The sequence below is a fragment of the Poecilia formosa genome, unplaced genomic scaffold (assembly GCF_000485575.1).
Source record: "Poecilia formosa unplaced genomic scaffold, Poecilia_formosa-5.1.2 Scaffold629, whole genome shotgun sequence".
In the NCBI taxonomy this organism is placed as follows: domain Eukaryota; kingdom Metazoa; phylum Chordata; class Actinopteri; order Cyprinodontiformes; family Poeciliidae; genus Poecilia; species Poecilia formosa.
The window spans coordinates 37,726-56,402 of NW_006800568.1; the positions used below are offsets into that span (position 1 = coordinate 37,726).

The following is an 18,677-nucleotide window of genomic DNA, read 5'->3' on the forward strand; positions in this document are numbered from 1 at the left end:
AGCGGTTAACACCAGTGTTTAAGCATTTAAAATACTTTCTTGGAAAATTCCAGTCCACCCCAATAGACAGATCAGGAAATAAGTAATTCCTCTACACCAAGACTGGACAGCCTCTTCTAATAGTTAGTGAACTTTCTCTAAAGCCCTTATTTTTAGTGTCAAATAAAATTTATTTAACTTTTTGAGAGTAGCCAACAAAAGTCTGATTTAAAATATGAATGTCAGTTTACAAAAGACTGACATTTTTTTAAGATAGGAAGTTTCTTTGTTTATAGAGGTAGAGAAGCACAGTCCTAAGAGGAGGGAAGCACCTCTTCTTAGGAGTCTTAATAGACTGCTAAGTAGAGCAGTCTATTAGCATAAAAATGCTAAAGAGGCATACAGCAACACAGCTAGCAAAAAACACAAAAACTTATATAAAGAACCTAGAGAAGCATAACCAGATGCGTCATACCAGCAGATGAATACTAGTTAGGCTCATATTACTCACAAGAAGCATCATCACTTTTCCAACTTAGCCAGATTTAAAACATATTCCAAGGTAGAATTCTCAACCAGGTTTCTGATAGACCCATCAGCATTCATGCAATCACATTCATGTCTGACTAATTTCCAATAGCTCTAGCTATTCTGAAAAATCCCAAAAGGCTTTTTGAAATAAACATTACATACATCTCAGTCTTTCCATCCCTAGCCCCATTCAACCCACAACATGAAATAACCGCCTAAAAATAGTTGAATATACGTACAAAGGACATAGAAAAGACCAGAAGACCAAATAAAATGACATTTTTACGTTCTTCTTTACTACTTGCAGTAGATTTCAGAAGACTTATTAAATATATATGTAATTATCCATAAATTATTTTTCCTCCGAACACCCAATCTTTGAAAGTTGAGGAGCTGGTATGATCATATCTTATGCAAGATTTACATGTTGATGTTCCCACATGCTTCTTTCCCGTATTTGCTGCACAACATCCTTTGTTTACATTCAAAATAAACATGGAAGTTGCCAACAGAATTGTCATGATGGTGGTGAGATTCAGGTTTATCTGAATCATCCTATCTTTATTCATGATAGGATGATTTCCTGCTTAGGTGGAAGAGTAACCAAAAAGACTGTCAGATGATGAAATGTTTCAGTTTTTTAAAAATAAGATCCTCCTGTTATACCACGTGCTAAGACTGCAACCTGAGTGAACAAGCTCACTTTCAGTGAAGTAGGCCTTCACTTTGGTTGTTCAGTTTTTTCTATCCAAAAGCAAACCAGCATCATAAAGCTATACGTAAACATTTAGTTTGACTTAAACACCTCCACACACGGCCAACACTTCACATAGTCAAATTACCTTGAATCCTTTTTATTAGGGTGGCACAATATTAGAAAATCTCGCTATGGCAATAATATTGGTAAATATTGTGATGACAATAATAGTAGTTGCGCATCAATGTGCCCGTTTTCTTTCTTCTTGTTCGCATGTGTGCTTCCGCCACTTTGTAACCTTTTGTTATTTGTGTCCGGTGTGAGCATCTGCTGCCGAGAGACTCCAGCTGGCTAAATCAAGGTCAAGGTCTGTAATGTCCTCATGGGATAATTAGGCCCAAGCAGCTAAGCGCTGCGAAGGCCTATTATTTTTCAAATGTTTTATTTTTCTTCCCCCCAAATGAATTGCCTTTTTGAAGGCTTTATCATATGTGAAAACTCACCAAACTTGGTGGACACATCAAGTCTGTTACAAATTTACTTATTTTAAGGTCTTCGAAGAAATCGCAAAAAAAATGGCTCAACGGCACCCCCTAGCAATTTTCAAAAGACCCTTTCCTATTCACTTAGTTCATCGTAGAGACATGAAATTTGGTACACTGGTAGAGCTCTCACCAAGATGCTCAGAATTTACAATTAATGTCATAGTGCAAGTATGACAGGAAGTCGGCCATTTTGGATTGAAGTTGCAAATTTGAGCCCATTTTGGTCGTTTACAGCCTTCGTATTTGATCGAACTTGTCCTAGGGATTTTGATGGATCGGCTTCAAACTTGGGCAGTTGGTTCATAAGGCATGCCCGATTCAAAGTTATCAAAACGGTGAGTTTTCGTGTATGCTGAAGGGGTGATACCAGGGGTCAAAGTTCACCGACTCACCAAGAAATATAAAACTTTTATATCTCCTACACAAAAAGTCAGAGAGACACCAAACTTTCAGTCATTGATCATCTTCGAGTGCTCTACAAGATGGTATAGTGAAATTTTGACATCTCGTAATGTTTTACTGTGAACGGTCGCTATCTGACCCCTTTGACCTAATCAACATGAAACTGTGTCCAGAGACAGAAGACATGTGGGTGTGTATCGGATTCCAACCCCATCTGGCTTAGATGTAGCAGGTGGGCGTGGCAGCGTGGCGTCTACTTAGCAGTCTACTTAGCAGTCTACTAAGACTGCTAAGTAGAGTCTTAGCAGTCTTAATGGACTGCTAAGACTCTTAGCAGTCTTAGCAGGATTGCTTAGTCCTTCTCTTAGGACTAAGCAGTCCTAAGAAGAGGTGCTTCCCTATTAGAAGAGCCAGTCCAGTCTTGGAGTAGAGGAATTACTTATTTCCTGATCTGTCTATTGGGGTGGACTGGAATTTTCCAAGAAAGTATTTTAAATGCTTAAACACTGGTGTTAACCGCTNGTAGAGGAATTACTTATTTCCTGATCTGTCTATTGGGGTGGACTGGAATTTTCCAAGAAAGTATTTTAAATGCTTAAACACTGGTGTTAACCGCTTCTCTACTGGACCTGGTCTATACTGGAGTCGGTGTTCTCACTATCAGTGCCACCCCGTCATATTTTCCTATCGTAGCACGGATAGATGGCCAAGTCTGTCAGTGCTACCCATCCAAAACTGCTACGTCATTATTTACAAACCAAAAACTATAGCGGGTTGTGTTAATATTAAATACATTGGATAACATTATTTGAGTGACGGGACTGAAGTGGAACCTTAGGAGCATAGCATTTGAACAATTTATATACACAACCAAACCACAAGAATATCACTTAATTCATCTGAATATCCTACCTGCTTAAAGTGAAAAGCTATGGATTATGCAGTAATCCTTTTAATAGAATATCCTACATTTTAAAAAAATTGTTAAATACTGTGAGGCGTTTGTAAGAATAAAACAGTGTCAGACAGGAGAAACAGGTTATTGAAATTAAATTAAACACAGACGGCTACAAATACAGATCATGTAATTATTTTTTGTGCATTAATACGTTATATGACAGACTTTATCAAATGCAGCGCAGCCACAAGGTGTCCACCGAACTGCACAGGTCACTGTGCACCTGAAATGACAGGATATGCTTAATATACACTAATATTACACCGCTATTACACAGCTTCAATCTCAAATTACATCACTACCAACATGCTCTATTTAGCACGGTTTAATAAAAAGAGTCTTATTAAACTAAAATATTTTAAAGTATAGGGACAGGGTTATAAAGTCAGGTATAAATAAAATAAATTAAATAAAGCTTTCCTTAATCTTCAACAAAATAAAACAAAACATTTAATGAAACAAAACTTCCACAGGTGGGGATGTATTGATTGCTGAGTAGGTAGTATGTGACGTAGCATCAATGTGCACATGCTCATTACCACAAGGTAGGACGGATTCATGGGTACCATAGAAAGTTAGAACACTGGTCTAAACTGGACCATGCGTTTATCTTCAGTCACATCAATTACTCCAACAGCATCTGCACAGGTCTGCCTAACAAATCGGACAGCTGCAGCTGATCCAGAACACTGCTGCTCACGTTCTGACTTGTTAGATATCCTGCTGTAAACGCTGTGTTTACTAGCCTGCAGCATACCACACATCTTCATCAGCGTATCACATGATTATAATGATCCTAAAGACATTAGCTTGCACGAATGATGTGATATTGTAAAACTGCCTTCCTCCACTATAAGTCCTTCTCTAAACTCAATACAACAGATGGAGGATCAGACATTTAACTTGAGATGTTTTAATGTCTCATCACATCTGATAATGTGGCTGATAAACCAGCTCTAGTGTAGACAATAACAATCAGTCAAATTTTATTTGTGTAGCACATTTTGGCAACAAGGCATTTCAAAGTGCTTTACATCATAAAAATACAAAGTCATGTAACCTAGAATGAACAATTGAAACATTACATTAAGTCAAGTGAAGTGCCATCGTTAAATTCTTAAATCAATCATGCTTCAAAGGCAACTCCAAACAGGTGGGTTTTTAGTCTAGATTTAAAGGCACTCTGTGTTTCAGCAACTTTGCAGTTTTCTGGAAGTTTGTTCTAGATTTGTTGTGCATAGAAGCTGAATGCTGCTTCTCTTCATTTGGTTCTGGTTCTGAGGATGTAGACCAGAACCAGAAGACCTGAGAGGTCTGGAAAGTTGATACAACATCAGCAGATATTTAACATACTATGGCTCTAAGCTGTTCAGTGATTTGTAAATTAACAGCAGTATTTTAAAGTCTATTCTCCAGCTACAGGGAGCCAGTTGAAGGACTTTAGAACTGGTATGATGTGCTCTATCTTCCTAATTTTAGTTGGTTATAAATTGAGTTTTTGGGTTCACATGGCAGCATGGCTGCGTGTGCAGCACATTGGCCTTCTGAAGTTTGACTCAACAGAATATACAGCAGAAAGTTAAGATCAAAGGAGCTCATGTTCTCCAGAACAAGTCTGTTTTTACTGGGTTTGCCTTAAAATGAGGAAATCAAAGTGGAACATTACATTACGAATGTTACATTAATTAACAGGAAGTATCCTGTTAATTAATATCAATGTCATTAAAATATCTATAAAAATCAGTATCATTACATTAACAGGAATGTTAACATTTTCATTAGTTGTTTTTGTTCATAAGCCCTCCTCCAGGTCCTGATGCATGGTTCTTTTTCACTGGACACACAAATACTTGAAACCAAATGAGTAGCACGATTTTCTATTTGGCTTGCGGAGGGAGAGGTGGTGTACTGTGGTAGGTGTACTAGATGGTGTACTAGCAATGTTTGGTGGAGAAACATCTTCAGTGTTTCTTCAGTCTTCATCTTCAGCAGTGGTTCCCAAACTTTTTCTCCTGCCGCACCCCCCCCTCCAGTGGTTTCCAAACTATTTCTGTGAAAAACTGTGAAAAGTTCTTTGAGTTTTGCTGGTTTGCTGCCATGATTCTAACACACCTGCGTATCTCTGCACAGCAGCAGCAGGTCTCCTTCACTGCCGCACAGGTGTAAACCCAGCGTTGTAGCGCTTATGTTGCGTTTAAAGGCGGCTCGGAAAAACAGGTTACGGCATGTTAACAACAGATTAAACAGTTTTAACTGCTGATAAAAGTGACAGAGGACACAGATATGGGAAGTGCGGAAGCCCCTACTGTATCAAATTGACAGAGGAATAACAGAGCTGGCCATTCTAAGGTACCCAGCGCACTTATTTATGTTTTTTTTTTTTTTTTTTTTTTTTTTTTTCCCCATCCACGCCCCACAGTTTGGGAGCCTCTGCACTACAGCAAGTTGAGCTGATGTTTATTGGTGCAACTCTGACTTGTTTCCACTTTAAGCAATCAAATCAGTATTTCTATTGTGACAGGAACCATACGCAACAAATGGAGTGTGTCCAGTCTTCTGTGTGTTGACCTTTGACCTCTGAGTGAAGGATCTGGCTGCAGGTAGCATTCTCACCTTAGTCTACCAGTTTATCCTTTTGTTGTCCTTGGATTCTTGGATTTTGTTTTCTCACATTTGGCCTGGCCAATACTTTCCTGTGCATCTCTGCTTAAATAAAACCTTGTTTCCAGCAAGTCTGAGGTTTGACACGTTCACTTGGATTGTCTCAGGTTGATTTTTTTAACTGGGCTAATCAGCAAACAGAAGGAGAAGTAGTGACCGATGACGTAAATTATCTGTTCTGTTTTAGAATTGTTTTCTGGCTGTAATATTAGCAGTGACAGCAGAGGAAGCAGCTGTTCACTGCGTGTTGGTCACGCTTCCAAATATTGAATTAAAATTCAGAGGCGCCACATTTGGATTAGCACTTCTCTCTTCACAGTGGAGGATGGTTGTTTACAGCATGGTCAATTTTCAGTAAGCTTCTTGGTGTTAAGCTGGTACATCACGTCACAGATAAATGTTAGGTAAAATTTAAAACTTGAACACAGTCCCCGCCTTTCAAGAGCCGAGGGCCCAGACTCTGTGGACTAAGCAAAGCATAAAACACGGGTCTGGTTTTTTTCCAGGCTCACTCTGACTTCTTTCCCTAACCCTAAAATCCAAACTACATGAACTAGAAACATATTTGGACAGGTTTTCATGTCAAACGCAAGATGATGTCATTTATGGATGAAATGATTAATTTGGTTAATAATCATGTATTGATTATTAGAATAATTAACTCATTTAGTAACAGTAATTTGGTATACAGACTCAAACGCTGAAAGATCATATTCAGAGAACTAACTAAGCCAAAGCTTTACATTAAAAAAATAAATAAATAAAAAATTGTCTGTAAATCAATTCTACCCAGAACTCAAGTGACCGTTTTAGCTTCACATACATGTATACATATGTAAACATCTTTATTTTTTTCCATTTCATTCCTCATAGAGTTCATCTTTGGTGCTGCAAGCTCCAGGCTGCTGCTGAGGCACCATGAAAAGGTTCAGGCGACATGGAACAGAGTCCCAGCGGGATCGCCTCAAACAGGAGCTCTTTCAGTTCACCAAGGCAAGTTCACTCTTTTCACCACTGATCTCATTACCAGTGGTGGAGGTGAAGGTCATATCACCATATTTTTCAGAGGGTTAACTTGCATGTGTTGATGAGTTGAAATGAAGAGTACATGTTCAAAGAACAGATGATATGATCGCTTTCCAGATGTGGAAAGTCTTAATTCAGTTCCTTAATGCATCAGCTCATTAAGTTTGCATGTGTGAGAATATTCCAGGCATTACTAATGTCTAATCCCCTACTAACAGTAAGTGACTTTACAATGCAGTGAAAGTGTAACCTTCACTTTCACTGTTTTATGAGTGATGGAGTGAAAATGGTCACAAGAATCGATCTATCAAATAATTCCTGATTTTAGTCACGTTACCTCATAAGTTTTAGTTTTGTTACATTAGCCTTCCTATGCTAATGTAACAAAACTAAAAGCCTCCAAATAACGTGCAACCTTTCATTCAATACAGTACCAGACATGCACTGCGGGGCCATGGGGCCACTGGGCAGACAACTAAACTCCCATTAATCTTTTTATTCTATATATTTATATTGATACTTTTTATTATTACTTATTTATTTTAATATTATTGGAGACTTGCAACAAAATTTCATTCAATATGTACATTTAAATATACATTTGCGTAACAATAAACTAAGTCTGTCTGTCTGTTTGCTGTCCTGTGCAGACTGTGGAACATGGATTCCCCCATCAGCCCAGCGCTCTGGGATACAGTTCTTCTCTTCAACTCATGGCCATTGGAACTCGCTCTGGAGCCATCAAGCTGTATCCCTCTCAGAAACTCTGATGCTTCTTTAATGGGAAGGACATGGTGCTAAGACTGAACTATGTGTTGCAGCTCCGCTCACTGGCCCTCATTTATCAACATGTAGTGCAAACTTGCACACTAAAACTAATAAAGGACAATTTACATGAGCACAAGCTAGCTCAGTGGTAGAATGAGTTAACCATGTATAGAAGCTACAGGCCTAAGTGCAGTTGTTCCTGGTGCAATTTCTGGCCAAGTGGCATTTTCTGCTTGTCTTTCCCTCTTCTTTCTGCCCTTCTGCCTGTCCACATACTAGTAAAGAAAGGCTACTTGAGCCATAGAACCTTAAAGCAAAACTTAGAAATGTCTGATTTATCAAACCACATGTACACTGGCCAGTAACTGCTTACAGACCAACAGTTGCAGTAAATATAAGGTCAGATCTGTATTTACTTATTGCCTCAGTGGCTTTGCCCACAGAATTTGCAAAATTAATGAACAAAAGATGATAAAAATAGAGATTTCTGAGACATCAAACTGACAGTGCCACATGATTAATGGATGTTAAAATACAAATAAAAGATAAAACTGTAACTTGCAATAGATCTGCAACTTGTGCTTTTTATATCTTATTATACATGTTCGACCAAGAAAAAAAAAAAAGAAATTTATTAGAAATTTTATCCAGTTTGTGGACAGTTTGAGATCCCTCAGACAGATAAGTGCATTACAGTATAAGACATCAAATTACTCCAACACTGATCCAGAATTAACTCCAAATAATCATTTCAGACACTTCCTTTGACATTTTTTCAGCTGATCCAAGACCACTCAACTGCCTGAGTAACTCCATGCAGTAACCTGTGTGCAAAATGTATACTTCTCAGATATTCCGTCGAAAAGATATGCTGACAAAGAAACCAGCTTGAAGAGCACTTCCTTTAAGCTTGTGTACAAAAGCTAGGCTTAGTCACAGCTTCCTAAAAATATTTCCTATACTGTATTAGATTTTCTTACCTTTTGTAATCGGTCAAAAATAACTCCAAATTAATGCATTTCTAAGTCCCATGAATAAAACTTATTGAGTGCATATCTTGTAAATTCAGACTGTCCTTAACTGGAGTGCAGGTACGGCGCTCCTGGAGTGGAGTTCATGGGTCTCCATGATGAAAATGCTGCTGTCACACAGGTGTTCTTCATGCCTCATCAGGTACAGTAAGGAAAAATGACAGGCAGAGCTCACAGCAGTCACACACTACCTCCAACCTTTGTTGTGTTGGTACAGGTGGAGCTGGTGACTCTGCTGGATGACAACAGTCTGCACATGTGGACTTTACAAAGCCACAAAGGACTTTCAGAGCTGCTTGAGATAGGCCGTTTCCTGCTGACCGGACCACCTGGGTACACAGACATACTGATGCAAACCAGCTCTTCACTCTTACTCCATCCCATCCTGAGCTGCTCAGGTGGTTCTCACCTGGCTGGAGCAGCGATCAACGTTGCTCCCTTTCAGAGGGATGGAGCTGAAGGCTGACCTTCTTGTAACTTTCTTGTTTGTGTGTATGCCAGGGCCCCCCCCAGTGTGACCAGAGTGACTGCAGTGCTGACTCACTCCTCAGGGGAGCTGCTATTGTTGGGAACAGAAGGTGGACATGTGTTCATTGTAGAAGTCCCAGGATTCAGAGAGTTGGAAGAGATGAACATCAGCCTTGACCAAATTACCAGCTGGTGAGGAATCTCTCATTTATGTCGTCTTGAGCAACTAAAGTCCCTTATACTCTGCAGGGCCGGACACTGGGCCAGCCATGTTTCAATCCCGGCTTTTGCGTTTTTTGCATTAGCACTTCCAACCTGTCCCATCTGGCTCGCTGGAATCCTCAGAGCTGTGCTTCCAATCAGGGCTGAAGTCAGCTGTTTATTGGTGCATTGGCTGCAAGGGTGAGACTGTAAAGAGTCATCAACCAGATTTTTTAGAGGTCCGTTTAGACTTTCACAGTGTCTGCTATTTTCACTAAAGGGGTCAATGAATTCCTTTTATGATCCATTTTTACCCGTTAGTTTTTAAATAATGTTGTGACATATTTAATAGCATTTATTTTAATTTGGTTAAATAATATTAAGCAAGCTGAATGAAAAATATTGAGTCATCACACATCAAGCAGATAAATACATGCAACTTTTTCTCAGCAGTGGGAAAAAAAGCATACACCAACTATGGTCCCAATAACTGTTTATAAATACCATATTTTCCAGACTATATAGAGCCACCTCACTATAAGCTGCACCCACAAAGTTAAAAAAAAAACAACAACTGGAAATGTACATATATAAGCCGCACCGGGCGCAGCACAAGTCTGTGTCCTTAATAAATTTGCTATTAAGGACGCAGCCCTGCATCTCCAGTGCTGACCCATGGATTCGTTCACCCTGAGCTTACGTGCAGCGGCTATTGACCTGTAATGCCAGATCGATAGCCTACAACTTAAAAGCGGCATCATATGAACATCTTCGTGTTGTTTCCATGATGAGGGGGAATGAATTTGAAAACATTTCTCCGTTGTGCCTGCTTCTAGCATAGCGGTTCTCAACATGGGCGGCAGGGGGCGCTGGCGGAAATTTCTACAAAAGGGGGGCGCTGGGATTTCTTTGGGGGGCGTTTGGTCGAAGGTCAACTTTACACCTTATATGCACAACAATACCAGTTTAGACTTTGAGCAACTTGCTAAAACTGTATTGTGTAACATTAAAACATGCTTGGCTGCAACGGTATCGATGGCAGCTCTTCTTCTATTCAGTGTTTGTTAGCTTCTNTCATATGAACATCTTCGTGTTGTTTCCATGATGAGGGGGAATGAATTTGAAAACATTTCTCCGTTGTGCCTGCTTCTAGCATAGCGGTTCTCAACGTGGGCGGCAGGGGGCGCTGGCGGAAATTTCTACAAAAGGGGGGCGCTGGGATTTCTTTGGGGGGCGTTTGGTCGAAGGTCAACTTTCCACCTTATATGCACAACAATACCAGTTTAGACTTTGAGCAACTTGCTAAAACTATTGTGTAACATTAAAACATGCTTGGCTGCAACAGTATCGATGGCAGCTCTTCTTCTTCTATTCAGTGTTTGCTAGCTTCTTGGCGCAGCTCCGTTCTCCAGCTACTAGTAGCTTCACCACATCAGTTCAGCGTTACTCCGGCTGATGACGTTGCTGTGATTCACTTTGTCTGGTATTTTTGTACATATGTTTCGGCAGTTCTGTGATCATGTCAAAGCAGCAACTTATATTAAAAACTGTTTTATTTCCGTTTGAAAGCTGCCCGCTTCCATGGAAGGACAACAGAAAATCGCTCTTATAAACATGTAATTACTAAAATCACGATACCCTCACTGTGTATCCCTCTGAAAAATTAACCCATTTAAATCCCTCCATGGGTGATACCACGATAGAGAGCGTTCATTTTGTAATTTTGTAGCGTTAACACCAGTGCTGTAAGTGGTCCGGTATGAAGCGGGTGTGATAGAACGGTACCACAGTACTTTTAACTTTCAATAATCAGAATACCGAAATTGTTTCCGTTGTTTTAAAAGGTGTTACAAATAACATAAGGTAGCCGTTGTTGTTGTTGTTAATTTTATTGCCGAGTGCTTTTACACGGACATGCCGGTTAAACTGTAAATAACGTAAAAAAGATAAACAAAATGTCAATATTTAGCATTGCAATATTCAATAAAACACAAACTTAAACATAGATCTAGGAGCTTGGCTTGACTCGACTAGCCGGTTATAAAGCAAAGTTTACTCTTAGAACACTTCGTAATATAATAGACGTCAGCATTCATATATCACAGTGCAGCAAACAGCTAGCATTTGGCTAATTAGCTCTAGCAAATTCACGAAGCGCACGCTTAGAACAGATAAGAAATACTTATCTCATACAGCTTTACAGCATTAATATAACTTACCACGTTAGGCAACACTCATAAACATTAGTAAGATGTGATTTTATGGCAGGTTCGGCCTTTTAGTTTAAGCTAACGGCAGCATAAGTACACTACTGGTCCGCCGTTCGTTTTCTTCTTCTACACATTAATTCATGTACCAACACAAAACAACTATAGAGCCCCCTAGTGGAATTGGAGGAGTGAATCCAACTTATGTCAGTCTGCCTTTTCCCCATCTATACGTTTCCCGAACGCTGCGCACCATAGGGGGTTAATAAAAAAAAACAAAAAATGACGCCCACATCTCGCAACACTGAAACAGGAGAAGCGGGACATAAAACGGAGTGACGAACTAGATGTGAATTATGGCATAAAAACAGAGAATCCGACGCTGAACAGTGAAAAATTTACACATGATGTGAAACATGACGATTAGGCGGCGCAGCAGGTGATGAGTGAAGATTACTGGTGGTGAGCGTCAATAAACGATAAAATAAATCTAGCAACAGGAAATAAACTAAAGTGGACATAGCAATAAACCAAGAGAGGATAATACTAATCAAAGGAAACTAAATGAAATGAATGAAGAACAAAATGCAAGAATAAACTAAGAAANCAATACTTAGTATTGCAATATTCAATAAAACACAAACTTAAACATAGATCTAGGAGCTTGGCTTGACTCGACTAGCCGGTTATAAAGCAAAGTTTACTCTTAGAAAACTTTGTAATAAACGTCAGCATTCATATATCACAGTGCAGCAAACAACAGCTAGCATTTGGCTAATTAGCTCTAGCAAATTCACGAAGCGCACGCTTAGAACAGATAAATACTCATCTCATACAGCTTTACAGCATTAATATAACTTACCACGTTGGGCAACATTCATAAACATTAGTAAGATGTGATTTTATGGCAGGTTCGGCCTTTTAGTTAAGCTAACGGCAGCATAAGTACCCTACTGGTCCGCCGTTCGTTTTCTTCTTCTACACATTAATTCACGTACCAACACAAAACAACTATAGAGCCCCCTAGTGGAATTGGAGGAGTGAATCCAACTTATGTCAGTCTGCCTTTTCCCAATCAATACGTTTCCCGAACGCTGCGCACCATAGGGGGTTAATAAAAAATAAAAAAACGACGCGCACATCGCGCAACACTCTGAAACAGGAGAAGCGGGACATAAAACGGAGCGACGAACTAGATGTGAATTATGGCATAAAAACAGAGAATCCGACGCTGAACAGTGAAAAATCAACACATGATGTGAAACACATGACGATTAGGCGGCGCAGCAGGTGATGAGTGAAGATTACTGACGGTGAGCGTCAATAAACGATAAAATAAATCTAGCAACAGGAAAGAAACTAAAGTGGACGTAGCAATAAACCAAGAGAGTATAATACTAATCAAAGGAAACTAAATGAAATGAATGAAGAACAAAATGCAAGAATAAACTAAAACTAAAGTAAATACAGACGAATAACCTGGTATGGCAAGACCTTTCGATCAAAACTTAATACAGAGGACTGTTTGGCAAGAATAAACAGACACTATTTCTAGATAAAAGGTAAATTAATATTGTTTAAGTGCCATGGGTTTGTTGAGACCATATCTAATACTTAGAATAAATATATCTTACAAACCATAACAGTAAATAACTTATCACTTATTTATGTTTTTAATTAGAATTGATACATTTATTTCTTCAATATTATTTTTCATGTCAGTGTTAATGTCATGAGGCTGATGACTCCATGACACTTTCAGTTTGACTCAATAGGATTTGATTAAGAACCAGATTTGTTCTTTGTAATTTCTGTCCAGTAAAAATATTAATCTATAAATCAGTAGACAGGTCTGTATAAAGATATAATCCATGTTTCTGTCTCATATTTGTATGGCATTAAAATGACCTGGAACTTTTGTTTTTCCACTGAAAGCTCTGATTTGCACAATAAATGCCATGTGGGTGAAATTTTATGGATGATACTCTGATGTCCCATTCTCCTGAAGGCAGCACAGAGCTGCACCACCAGAAACTCACAGAAACACTGAAGAGAAGAAGAGTTATGATTAATGTAGCTACAGTTCTATCCATGTTTTAATGTTGCAGAGCTCAGTCGTTTTGCAAATAGATCAAACTTTAAACTGGCATTGTTGTATATCTTTTATCTGGTCATTTTGTGGATTTACCAACTAGAAAATGGCACAGAACAAGAATATTTTTTCCACTCTGATTGGCTGCTGTTAAGCCTACATAAATGGACATTCAACTTAAAATTTTAAGTTGAATGTCCATTCGTTGCATTTTTCGTAGACACCTGTGAAAATAATTTCTATTCCCATGGCTTTTTTGTTCTCTGGGAAATTATTTTTGATGATAAATGATAAATACAGAAACAAGCATAAAAATCAAAACACCTACAATAGTGATAGTAATATTAATAATAAAATAATAGTCAGTGCAAAGTAGCCTACAAATTCTTTGGTGGGGGGCGGTGAAGGACCTGGATAAAGGCTAGGGGGGCGCTGGCCCAAAAAAGGTTGAGAAACACTGTGCTAGAATGTGCTTGTTCTAAATGAAAATCACATCTTCTTTGATTTTCAATTATGACTTCCAATGATTCACTTTCTGCTAAAGAGCTCCGTGGTGGATGAAGATATAGCCGCAGAAAAGCCGCACCGTTATGCACCGTTAACCCATGCATGGTTCAAAGCGTGGAAAAAAAGTAGTGGCTTATAGTCCGAAAAATACGGTAATAAAATCAAATGATTCCACGTAGTTTATGAGCTATTCATCTGTGGTGGCTTGAACATTTATAACCTCACAACTTCCTGGTCTGCATTACTCGTGTGTAATTAAATGTCTCAGGGTTTTGATGTTGATCTGGAGGATAATTCTGTGCACTGTACTACACTGGACAGTTGTATTACAAGCTCCACTTCTACCAAAAATGTTAATTTTTAAGATCAGAAGTTGGCAATTCTCTGATCAAGGGCATCCCCGCAAGACACAGTTAGTAGTTTAGCTGTGCCAAACACACTAAACAATTTTTTTTTAATTGATGTAGTAAAAATGTAAAGATAAGTAATTCTTTTCCTCAACTTCCTTGCTAACAAGTGCTTACAGAAGGAGCTGGACAGGACAATGAAGAATGAAAGTGTTCTGCGCTCCCTGAGGAGACGGCTTCAGCAAGAATTTCATTGACATGATGGTCCCTGCCTACCTTCCAGGCGGCCCTCTGTTCAATGCAAAAACAACCAGGGCCATCTGAAGGGGATTAGACTAAACCCTGCAGTACAAAAAGCCTTTAGAAGTTGATCTGAGTTATAGATCTGAGAGCCTCTAAATGGGATGATGCAAAGTATAAGTATTTAGGCTTGAAGAGTTTTTCCTTAGGTTGTTTTAAAACTCTTTCATTGAAAGTTGTCTTCTTATACGTCTTGTGGTTGCTCATCTCATATCACAACTGAAATGGTGAAGCAGAGGTCGTGTTTTTTTCATTCTGAATCTTGTGAGATTAGAAAAGCTACTGGAATTGCTCAAATACAGAATCTCTTTGAACTCCATGACATCATCAAGCAAAACTCAGCTAATCTGAAGAAAACAAAGCTTGTTCCCTGTTCTCACCTGCCTCTGTCGGCTCTGTTCACAGTTGACTTTTTGTTGTTACTCCAGTGTACCAGATGACTACATTGGCCGTAGGAATCTGGAACATGTTGAGGCCTTGCAGGAGAACCCCGTCAACTCCAATCAGGTTGCTATCGGCTACGGACGGGGACTGATGGTCATCTGGGATTTGGATCACCGCTGTGCCATCCGCCACATCCCTGCCACTCAGGTAAGTGCCAAGAGTGGGAGTGTGATAACCCAGCTGCCAGTCCAGCTACCCTAATCCTCTGAATGTGATCCACCTGTAGCAGCTGGAGAGCATGTGGTGGACGGAGGATGGAAGCTGCATTCTGAGCTCCCACAACGATGGAAGCTACTGCTGCTGGACATTGAGGACTGGGGACGAAAGAGAGGAAGAGGAAAAGTCCAATGTTCCATACGGTGAAGAAGAAAACCTTTTTTTTTTTTTCCCCCATTTGAACTTCCTAACACATTTGTAATGTTTGAGGCTGATCATTTATTTTCTTGTTCCAGGACATTTTCCTTGCAAGGCCATCAATAAAATAGTTCAGCTTCCGACTGCAGGAGGGTGAGCTCATTACACTTAGCAGTTATTTAGTTGGACAGTGTCCTCAGCAAATTCTTGCAAATGTTGAACCTGGACATGTTACACATTAACCAGTGGGCAAACCGAACTGAACTGGATCTTGTTTGTGTAGGCCTCCGTTCCTGCTGTTCAGTGGCGGCATGCCGCGGGCCAGCTACGGGGACAGACATTGCATCACTGTGATCTACAGTAAAACACAAGTGGCCTTCGACTTTACCTCCAGGATCATCGACTTCTTTGTCACCAGAGATGGCCCCCAGCACACAGGCAGGCTTGAAAACCTTAGGACTTCCTCCTCGTTGGCCTAATAAACCGTCTAGCATTGTCCTGCTGTTTTAGTACAATGCAGGAAAAGAACCTTTCTGAAAATAGATTCATGCAAAAGGAATTCAAAGAAACTATCTTTAGCGACTGCTCTAATTTAAAATGCTAGAATTCAGTCATTATTCGTAGAGATAGACAGAGTGATAGTTTTAGATAGAGTACTGTCTAGAAACCATTGAACATATTCACTTTCCAGGGTGCCACTGGGATTACTTACTGTGTCCACATGTGTCCAGTTACTGCATTTCAAAAGCTGTCAGAACAGCTTTTGAAATGCAGGATAACAATTATTGTTGGGCTTAAAGTGGACATATAATGCATTTAAATCCTTCCTTTTCACATGTAAATTATTTGCTCATAATCTATATAATGTAGAACTGCAATGCTCTTTCTGGTTATTGTAGCTCCATAGACTCCTCGTTTTCTTTTTCTGCGGTCTTTTTAAATGTGAATGAGACATTTCACGCCCCTCCTCTAGGTCACAAAGCATTGCACTTCAACCCGTTCTGCCATTTTTGTAGTTTTTGATACAAATCAAATCAAATTTTATTTGTATAGCACATTTCAGCAGCAAGGCATTTCAAAGTGCGGTAACACTTTGACGGGGTGTGAATAAGACTGTCATAACAGCGTCATAAACATGACGCAACACCTGTCATGAACATGAGGAAGTCCTCCTTGGTAAATCATGACACTTTTAATACAAAGTTGACATTATTCAAAATGCCTTTGTTATGACAACTTGTCATTAACCAAGAATCATTATATGTCATAAATATGTCATAATAGTAATCATAATAATGTCATGAAAATGTTATTGCGCTAACAAAACAGTAATTAATATTTCCCCTACCTGAAATAAAGCAAAATAAGTAGGACCAACAATAAACATTTCACTAAGCTTTATTACACTGTCAAATGATTTAATAAGAGTCATTAATATTTCCTTTTACATCAAGTGGAACAAGTAGGACCAGCTATGAAGATGTCATTAAATGTTATTGCAGTGTCATTAATATCTCTTACCTCAAGCAAAGTGAAACTAGAAGCAACAATTATAAAGATGTCATTCAGTGTTATTACAGTGTCAAATGCTATGCTAACAGAGTCACTGATATTAAGTCTTACCTCAAGTGAAGTGATACACACTGAACTACTTGTAACTACCATCATAGCTGTAAAACAAACTCTTTGTACATTGGAATAAAACAAAAGATAACTTATTCTTCAGAGGGTTTAACGTCTGTAACTCTGAAACACTGATTGAAAAACTAAAACAGAATTATTTATTCTTTAACTTAAGAAAATAGGTTCTTTCAACAGTCAGCTGTCTCCTTCGTTAGGGTGAAAAAAGCCAGGGGTGAAAATAAGGGGGTACAGTAGGGTACTGCGTACCCCTAAAAGATTTAGCAGGGGTACGCAGTACCTGCAAGAGAAGGGAGCGGCTGTCTGCTGTAAAAAATCAACGGGTTTACTGTGCAGCCGTAAGTGCGCCCACTAATCAGCCGTGACTGATTAGTGTTAATAATAATAAACACGTTTTATTATTATAAAACACAGCAAACTAATGGTGGTAGAGGGCCGCACTGGGTTAACTCGGGGAATCTCATCTGTCCGTGTATCAATCAACTCCTAACCTCTTCTTTGTTCTGTCACAATTATCGATTTATTTAATTTTGATTATCATGCTCCAAACTATGTGACTGACCACCCCGCTCACCCGCTTTCTCATACACAAAGCAAGCAGCACACCAGTAACCTTCCCATTCATACTTGATGACAGTCACGCCCACATCGACACGCCCACCACCAGGTGTCAAAGCCGCTGCTCCTGTCATATCATGTTTATGTCTGTTAAGGCTAAGATGGAACGGCACTGAAAGCAGCCCTTTAAACCAGTCAGACTACGAACACAATAGAGACAATCGGATGACTTATTACCCCACGATAATAACTCAATCGTCCATGGAAAAACCTTATAAGCTTGTATTAAAGCAGAAAGTATGGCGGCCACCGTAAAAAAGGCTTACAGTATTCAGGGTTTCCTCCAGAAAACTTGCCAAGCCCCGTGGTGGGGGCGTCGAGGCGGTCCACCAGCGGTCTACCGTGTTTTTTTAATAAAAAGATGTTAAGTTGACAGGAAATATTAAAGTATTACTGTGTAATTATATGTTACAGGAAAACATCTCCAGTGAAATGCTATTTAAACCCGCAACTAGTCTAAAAACAACTAATTTGCACTTCTGTTTAATCCAAATTAAGTCAACAGCTCCATCAGGCCCCTAAGAGCTTCAGAGGCCCCATAAACGCTAATACTTTAAAACAGACCAGAGATGCATAAATCTAACACTTGTTTATTGAGATTATCAATGATTATCAATGCTGTTAAATTGTTTAGGCATACATAAGTTAAAAGATTTTAAATTGTTTAACATTTAAATGCAAGATTTTAAGGAGCTGGCAGTGTTGTGTTCAAGACCACCTAACCCGAGACCAAGACAAGACCAAGACCAGAGCATATCGAGACAAGACCAAGACTTTTAGGGTCCGAGACCAAGTCAAGACCAAGACCGAGGGGAGTCGAGACCAAGTCAAGACCAAGACCAGCGGCCTGTGCTACATGACACAATAAAATGTAAAATATGATCAAAATTACTTCTCAAA

At 39.3% G+C, this 18,677-nt stretch overlaps 1 protein-coding gene across 1 annotated transcript in view; it reads left to right on the forward strand.

The window, feature by feature from the left end:
- The window catches only part of llgl2 (LLGL scribble cell polarity complex component 2), a 91,878-nt gene that overhangs the window by 29,493 nt on the left and 43,708 nt on the right, over positions 1 to 18,677 (forward strand). The window contains exons 2-10 of the mRNA XM_016665877.1: positions 6,647 to 6,766; positions 7,450 to 7,547; positions 8,659 to 8,740; positions 8,816 to 8,931; positions 9,100 to 9,258; positions 15,149 to 15,311; positions 15,391 to 15,523; positions 15,617 to 15,671; positions 15,802 to 15,996. Of these exons, the coding sequence (XP_016521363.1) occupies positions 6,692 to 6,766; positions 7,450 to 7,547; positions 8,659 to 8,740; positions 8,816 to 8,931; positions 9,100 to 9,258; positions 15,149 to 15,311; positions 15,391 to 15,523; positions 15,617 to 15,671; positions 15,802 to 15,996 (1,076 nt within the window). The 5' untranslated portion in view covers positions 6,647 to 6,691. The remainder of the gene's footprint in view (positions 1 to 6,646; positions 6,767 to 7,449; positions 7,548 to 8,658; positions 8,741 to 8,815; positions 8,932 to 9,099; positions 9,259 to 15,148; positions 15,312 to 15,390; positions 15,524 to 15,616; positions 15,672 to 15,801; positions 15,997 to 18,677) is intronic.